The 8,794-nt window shown below is 40.9% G+C and overlaps 1 protein-coding gene across 4 annotated transcripts in view; it reads right to left on the bottom strand.

Moving 5' to 3' along the window:
• Positions 1-4,739, bottom strand: part of dip2bb (disco-interacting protein 2 homolog Bb) — a 114,774-nt gene extending 110,035 nt beyond the window's left edge. For all 4 annotated transcript variants that reach the window (XM_062048699.1, XM_062048681.1, XM_062048690.1 and 1 more), the window contains exon 1: positions 4,479-4,739. In XM_062048699.1, the coding sequence (XP_061904683.1) occupies positions 4,479-4,563 (85 nt within the window). In that variant the 5' untranslated portion in view covers positions 4,564-4,739. The remainder of the gene's footprint in view (positions 1-4,478) is intronic.
• Between the last annotated feature and the right edge of the window lie 4,055 nt (positions 4,740-8,794).

Below are 8,794 nucleotides of genomic sequence, written 5' to 3' on the forward strand. Positions count from 1 at the left end.
GTGTGTGTTGATCAGGTGTTTGAATTGTATTGGCGTGTTCTATGGAGCTAGGAGCTAGCAGAGGAGCTAGGAGCTAGCATAACACGTACCGTACCGTACGTGCGCGTCACGTACGTAACTTTTTAAAAATATATAAGCTTTATGAACCTTGGGTTAGGTGAACGGTCTTTTGGGCTGAGTGATTGTGTGTGTTGATCAGGTGTTTGAATTGTATTGGCGTGTTCTATGGAGCTAGGAGCTAGCAGAGGAGCTAGGAGCTAGCATAACATGTACCGTACCGTACATGCGCGTCACGTACGTAACTTTTTTAAAATATATAAGCTTTATGAACCTTGGGTTAGGTGAACGGTCTTTTGGGCTGAGTGATTGTGTGTGTTGATCAGGTGTTTGAATTGTATTGGCGTGTTCTATGGAGCTAGGAGCTAGCAGAGGAGCTAGGAGCTAGCATAACAAACACGCAGGTGTTTTTATGCAGGATTAATTTGTGGCATATTAAATATAAGCCTGGTTGTGTTGTGGCTAATAGAGTATATATATGTCTTGTGTTTATTTACTGTTGTAGTCATTCCCAGCTGAATATCAGGTCACCCCCGGCTCTCACAGCATCTTCCCTATCTGAATAGCTTCAACTCCCCACTAGTCCTTCACTTGCACTTTACTCATCCACAAATCTTTCATCCTCGCTCAAATTAATGGGGAAATTGTCGCTTTCTCGGTCCGAATATCTCTCACTTCATGCGGCCATCATTGTAAACAATAGGGAACTTTGCGTATATGTTCAACTGACTACGTCACGCTACTTCCGGTAGGGGCAAGCCTTTTTTTTATCAGATACCAAAAGTTGCAATCTTTATCGTCGTTGTTCTATACTAAATCCTTTCAGCAAAAATATGGCAATATCGCGAAATGATCAAGTATGACACATAGAATAGATCTGCAATCCCCGTTTAAATAAAAAAAATTCATTTCAGTAGGCCTTTAAAGGCCTACTGAAACCCACTACTACCGACCACGCAGTCTGATAGTTTATATATCAATGATGAAATCTTAACATTGCAACACATGCCAATACGGCCGGGTTAACTTATAAAGTGCAATTTTAAATTTCTCGCCACACTTCCGGTTGAAAACGTCTACATATGATGACGTATGCGCGTGACGTCAACGGTTGATACGGAAGTATTCGGACCCATTGAATCCAATACAAAAAAGCTCTGTTTTCATCCCAAAATTCCACAGTATTCTGGACATCTGTGTTGGTGAATCTTTTGCAATTTGTTTAATGAACAATGGAGACTGCAAAGAAGAAAGTTGTAGGTGGGATCGGTGTATTAGTGGCGGCCTACAGCAACACAACCACGAGGACTTTGAGGATAGCAGACGCGCTAGCCGAACGACCTCACCTTGACTTCCTCCGTCTCCAGGCCACCAACCGTATCGGTGATGGGGTGAAGTCCTTCGTCGTACCGTCAATCGCTGGAACGCAGGTGTGCACGGGTCGTGATGAGCAGATGAGAGCTGGCGTAGGTGCAGAGCTAATGTTTTTAGCATAGCTCTGTCGAGGTTCCGTAGCTAAGTTAGCTTCAATGGCGTCGTTAGCAACAGCATTGCTAGGCTTCGCCAAGCTGGAAAGCATTAACCGTGTAGTTACATGTCCAGAGTTTGGTAGTATTGTTGATCTTCTGTCTATCCTTCCAGTCAGGGACTTATTTGTTTTGTTTCTATATGCAGTAAAGCCAGATGCTATCACGTTAGCTCAGTAGCTAAAGAGCTTCACCGATGTATTGTCGTGGAGATAAAAGTCACTGTGAATGTCCATTTCGCGTTCTCGACTCTCATTTTCAAGAGGCTATAGCAGGGGTCGGCAACCCGCGGCTCCAGAGCCGCATGCGGCTCTTTGACCACTCTGATGCGGCTCAGCTGCATGCTTGCCGACCCCCCCCCCCATTTTCCCAGGAGACTTATGGATCTCAGTGCCTCTCCTAGATAACTCCCAGGGAAAATATAATCCTATTTTCACTCTAATTACTAAATTAACGGAATGCCCTAATTGCACTGTAGTAATTGTTCTCTATAGCATTTACAAACAGCGTGCCAGCACGGCCACATGTTGTATGTAGCTTATACTTGCACACGTAGGAGACAGCAAGGCATACTTAGTCATCAGCCACACAGCTTACACTGACGGTAGCCGTATCAAACAACTTTAACACTGTTACGTTAAAAATATGCGCCACACTGTGAACCCACACCAAAAAAGAATGAAAAACACATTTCTGGAGAACATCCCACCATAACACAACATAAACACAACACAACCAATACACAGAATCCCATGCAGCCCTAACTCTTCCGGTCTAGATTATACACCCCCGCTACCACCAAATCCCCACACACATCAACCCCCCCCCCCCCCCCCCCCCCCCCTCCGTGTGTTGGTTGAGCGGAAGAGTTAGGGCTGCATGGGATTCTGGATATTGGTTGTGTTGTGTTTATGTTGTGTTACAGTGCAGATGTTCTCCAGAAATGTGTTTGTCATTCTTTTTTGGTGTGGGTTCAAAGTGTGGCACATATTTGTAACGTAACAGTGTTAAAGTTGTTTTATAAGGCTACTGTCAGTGTAAGATGTGTGGCTGCTGACCTAGTACGCCTTGCTGTCACTTACGTGATCAAGCTGAAACTGCATTCTACATGTGGTCGATCAGGTACACTGTTTGGGCAGGCCGTTGTGGGCGTCAAAAGCAGTGCCATCACGCCCTGATATTCGGGAGTCTCCCGGAAAAAATGAGAGGGTTGGCAAGTATGACGCTATCAAGCGCCATTCATTCAAAACTCGCGGGCCGCACTAACATCAAATTTCCACATTAAAGTGCGTGTGTCTAAGACCCCTGGTTAACATAGCACAAAGCACTAAAGCTTTGTATGCGGTGTTTTTCATTTTCAATTTTAAAATTTTTTTTGTGGCTCCCATTATTTTCTTTAATTTGTGAAACTTGCCAAAATGGCTCTTTGAGTGGTAAAGGTTGCCGACCCCTGGGCTATAGTATCCGAGGTGGTTTAAAACACAAATCCGTGATCCACAATAGAAAAAGGAGAGAGTGTGGAATCCAATGAACCCTTGTACCTAAGTTACGGTCAGAGCGAAAAAAGATACGTTCTGCACTGCACGCTAGTCCTTCACTTTCCTCATCCACGAATCTTTCATCCTCGCTCAAATTAATGGGGTAATCGTCGCTTTCTCAGTCTGAATCTCTCTCGCTGCTGGTGTAAACAATAGGAAAATGTGAGCAGTCCTTCCTCCGGTGTCGTCACGCTACTTCCGGTAGGGGCGAGGCTTTTTTTTTTTTATCAGAGACCAAAGGTTGCGAACTTTATCGTCGTTGTTCTATACTAAATCCTTTCAGCAAAAATATGGCAATATCGCGAAATGATCAAGTATTACACATAGAATGGATCTGCTATCCCCGTTTAAATAAATAAAAATCATTTCAGTAGGCCTTTAAGTGTTAGAAAAACGCAAATATTATCTGACTGGCTGCCCTGTTTATCAATCAAAAGACGGGATGGATGATAGGCTGGCGTCAATTTTTTCTATTTTTTTTTTTTTAATGTAATGCAAATTTTTTTTAATGTAATGCGATCTACCAATACTACCTTTGCGATCGACTGGTAGATCGCGATCGACGTATTGAGCACCCCTGGTTTAATGCATCCAGCGGGGCATCACAACAAAATTAGGCATAATAATGTGTTATTTCCACGACTGTATATATTGGTATCGGTTGATATCGGAATTGGTAATTAAGAGTTGGACAATATCGGAATATCGGCAAAACAGCCATTATCGGACACCTCTAGCAGGTACCAATAGGTAAGCAAAGTTGGTTTAGCATAATAGGGTCATCTTATATCAACTTCTCTGCAATCCAGACAAGCAAATGCTGTCAGGATAAAGTGTTTCATTTCACATATTACTAAATGAGTATGCATCTGGATGCTGTTTATTATGTGCCTATTAAGTGAGAGTGAGCCACAATTCTTCCTGCAGCATATGAGCAAGTAGGCCCCACTGTGAGGGCTCTCCATGCCAAACATGACATTACTCATCCAGCCCCAGGCACCTGAGAGCTGCACAGCACCAATCAGACTGCTGCACTGTGATTCACTCACTTGCATAACAGCCACCACCATATTCCATTTTGTTTTTTTAACTGTAGCACTCCCACAACAAGTAAGCCTCCTGTCTCTCAGGCAATGGAGGTGCATGCAGCAGCAGCATCATTAAAGTGAAGATGCAGGACTTGACCCATTTTCCTCTGACAGCTCAAATCAACGCGCAAACTAAGAAGACATTCATCGAAAAAGGCTTTAAAATGAGGTCAGTGGGTGTTTTGTTGCGGGTTCACGTCCAAAAAAAACCAACATGACACCTGCACCGTTTTGGCGTCCGTCCAGCACCTTAAAAGAAAAAGTCTTACCTTCGGACAGCTCCAAGTCCAACTCCGCCAGCTGGTCCCTGACCTCTTTAGGCAGAGCCGACAAATCGACGCCTCGGTCGGCCATGGCGGGGAGCGCGGGCAGCCTGCTGCTGGGTGTTCGCGATATCTCTGCCGGCGCAGGCGACGGTCCCGCATGAAGGAGGCGAGAAGGAGTCAAGAGGCGGCGGCTGCGGCGTTTACTCCATCCCGGAGTCTCCCAGCAGCAGCAGCAGCAGCAGCAGCAGACACCGCCATGACTGACTGACTCCACTGGGAGCACAACCGCCAAGTGGGCGTCACGTGACCAATAGAAAGTAGCGGCGCAGCGTTGACGCGCCCTCTGGTGGTGACTTTGTGTGTCGGCAGGAAGAAGAACAACTCGCCAGTTTACACTGAAGCTGGGCGATTTTGCAAATTGTGGTATCAAATAGATACCAAGTTTAAAAAAAAAACACGAATGAATCGATTTAAACTATTTCACAAACATCGGGTCTGGTTCAAATATAGAGATGAGGGTCTTTAATTTGATCTGACTTTGTCTCAAAGTGTTAACATGTGCTAAATGTTTCCTTACCATTAGGGGTGTGGGAAAAAAATCGATTCGAATTCGAATCGCGATTCTCACGTTGTGCGATTCAGAATCGATTGTCATTTTTAAAAAATCGATTTAATATTTTTAATTTTTTTGTTTTTTTTAAATGAATCAATCCAACAAAACAATACACAGCAATACCACAACAATGCAATCCAATTCCAAAACCGACCCAGCAACACTCAGAACTGCAATAAACAGAGCAATTGAGAGGAGACACAAACACGACACAGAACAAACCAAAAGTAGTGAAATAAAAATGAATATTTTCAACAACAGTATAAATATTAGTTACAATTTCAACATAGCAGTGATTAAAAATCCCTCATTGACATTATCATTAGACATTTATAAAAATAAAAATAAAAGAACAATAGTGTCACAGTGGCTTACACTTGCATCGCATCTCATAAGTTGACAACACACTGTGTCCAATATTTTCACCAAGATAACATAAGTCATATTTTTGTTTCATTTAATAGTTAAAACAAATTTACATTATTGTGATCAGTTGATAAAACATTGTCCTTTACAATTATAAAAAGCTTTTTACAAAAATGTACTACTCTGCTTGCATGTCAGCAGACTGGGGTAGATCCTGCTGAAATCCTATGTTTTGAATGAATAGAGAATCGTTTTGAATCTGGAAAAAAAAATCGTTTTTGAATCGAGAATTGTGTTGAATTGAAAAAAAATCGATTTTGAATCAAATCGTGACCCCAAGAATCGATATTGAATCGAATCGTGGAACACCCAAAGATTCACAGCCCTACTTACCATTATTGCTATGTTGTCTAGACTTAGACTTAGATTTAAACAAACTTTAATGATCCACAAGGGAAATTGTTCCACACAGTAGTTCAGTTACAATGATGGAAAGTGTAAGGATGGAAAGGACAAAGCAGGTATAAATAGACTAAATATAGCAATATAAAATATAACATATATACGTAATATATAAATAATATATGTACAGTATATTATACATACTGATATATTATGTCTATATCATATATACAATATACAACAATTACCATGTACAATGTTACAGTATATGTGACAGAAGCAGCATAAAATAGAGAGTAAATCCAGCAGAAAATAGAAAATAGACATTAAAAACAAAGAAGTAGCTAACATAGAAGGTGTCAGGTAATAGTCAGGTATTACCATTGTTGGTATGTTCATTCTTCCTAAATTGTTGATACACATTATTGTTAAATTATCTCATTGTCATCCCATTGGGTTGAGTTTTTTTTGCCCTGATGTGGGATCTGAGCCGAGGATGTCGTTATGGCTTGTGCAGCCCTTTGAGACACTCGTGATTTAGGGCTATATAAGTAAAATTCGATTGATTGATTGATTACAGTGTAATAATTATTGTTACCTGTGGTAATGCCACTATGAGACAACATTTGTATAATCCTTAAACATAGAAACAGTGAAACTCAGTGTATCAATCACTGAATGGAGAACTGGGGGTGGGATTAAATAAATGATCTTCTTCCCACTCCCTTTCAGGCAAAACTGGACCATCATGCTTACATACTGTACATTACCTTTTTCATTATATTAATTTATGCTATTACGTGTTGTCAATCTTGTACTTTTTTTATGTCATTGCCTGAAATAAATGAATAAATGAAAAATGAATTGAACAATAATTACAAACAAAGAAGCATTTTCAATGTAGTGTCGTTGACAAATTTCAGAAAAACAGATTACTTATAAATATTAAAAAAACCTGTATTGATTGCCTTTGGAATTTTGCCTTTAAATTTGTTAATTATAATTGTCAGAAAAAAATAGTAGGCATATAAACCCCATCAATACATTTTCTACCACATGTCCCTCTCAAAACAAAAAAATCAATCACATACACTATATTGCCAAAAGTATTTGGCCACCTGTCTTGACTCACATATATTCCTAACCCATAGGGTTCAATACGATGTGGGTCCACCTTTTGCAGCTATTACAGCTTCAACTCTTCTGGGAAGGCTGTCCACAAGGTTGCGGAGTGTGTTTATAAGAATTTTCGACCATTCTTCTAAAAGCGCATTGGTGTGGTCACACACTGATGTTGGTCGAGAAGGCCTGGCTCTCAGTCTCCGTTCTAATTCATCCCAAAGGTGTTATATCGGGTTCAGGTCAGGACTCTGTGCAGGCCAGTCAAGTTCATCCACACCAGACTCTGTCATCCAAGTCTTCATGGACCTTGCTTTGTGCACTGGTGCACAGTCATGTTGGAAGAGGAAGGGGCCCGCTCCAAACTGTTCCCACAAGGTTGGGAGCATGGAATTGTCCAAAATGTTTTGGTATCCTGGAGCATTCAAAGTTCCTTTCACTGGAACTAAGGGGCCAAGCCCAACTCCTGAAAAACCACCCCACACCATAATTCTTCCTCCACCAAATTTCCCACTCGGCACAATGCAGTCCAAAATGTAGCATTCTCCTGGCAACCTCCAAACCCTGACTCGTCCATCAGATTGCCAGATGGAAAAGCGTGATTCATCACTCCAGAGAGCGTGTCTCCACTGCTCTAGAGTCCAGTGGCGAAGTGCTTTACATCACTGCATCCGACGCTTTGCATTGGACTTGGTGATGTATGGCTTAGAGGCAGCTGCTCGGCCATGGAAACCCATTCCATGAAGCTCTCTGCGTATTGTACGTGGGCTAATTGGAAGGTCACATGAAGTTTGGAGCTCTGTAGCAACTGACTGTGCAGAAAGTCGGCGACCTATTTGCACTATGCGCTTCAGCATCCGCTGACCCCTCTGTCAGTTTACGTGGCCTACCACTTCGTGGCTGAGTTGCTGTTGTTCCCAAACTCTCCCATGTTCTTATAATAAAGCCAACAGTTGACTTTGGAATATTTAGGAGCGAGGAATTTTCACGACCGGATTTGTTGCACAGGTGGCATCCTATGACAGTTCCACGCTGGAAATCACTGAGCTCCTGAGAGCGGCCCATTCTTTCACAAATATTTGTAGAAACAGTCTCCATGCCTAAGTGCTTGATTTTATACACCTGTGGCCGGGCCAAGTGATTAGGACACCTGATTATGATCATTTGGATGGGTGGCCAAATACTTTAGGCAATATAGCATATAAATACAACATAAGGCAATGCAACAAAAACTTTGTGGATACAGGACTCGAACATTATAAATACATTTAATTTAATCAAATTGGAATAATAGGATATTGAGACTGATTTGGTGGATTTGAAGATTCCTTTTTTATTTATAAATGAAATTGTAAATGGGTATTTGGTGGGTAGATTTTGAAATGTATTGTATTGTACTGTATTTTGTATATTGTATGATGATGTATATTTTAACTGTGGGTCCCTGTCCATAAACTGTGTGCTTCCAGGGATGACCTTTTTTGCAGAACGGACTCTGATATTAACAAAAGAAACAATGAAATACAAAACTGTCTGTAAATAATTAAATACATTAAAAAAATAAAAAGGAACATGAAAAAAATCCATAAAATAAAAAAAAATCCATCAAACAGGGCTTCACGAATTTAAATCAAACCAATTTAATTAATACTGATACCAGATAAATACAGAGCCAGTATTATACTTTTTACTTTAATTTTTTTTAAAGGTCATTTTATTGCTTTTGAGATTTTTCCTTTAGATTTGTTGATTATGATTATTGTCAAAATAACATAGCAGGCAAACAAAACAAAAAAATAAACAATATATAATACAATAT

This window comes from Entelurus aequoreus, linkage group LG01 (genome assembly GCF_033978785.1).
Source record: "Entelurus aequoreus isolate RoL-2023_Sb linkage group LG01, RoL_Eaeq_v1.1, whole genome shotgun sequence".
NCBI classification, from domain to species: domain Eukaryota; kingdom Metazoa; phylum Chordata; class Actinopteri; order Syngnathiformes; family Syngnathidae; genus Entelurus; species Entelurus aequoreus.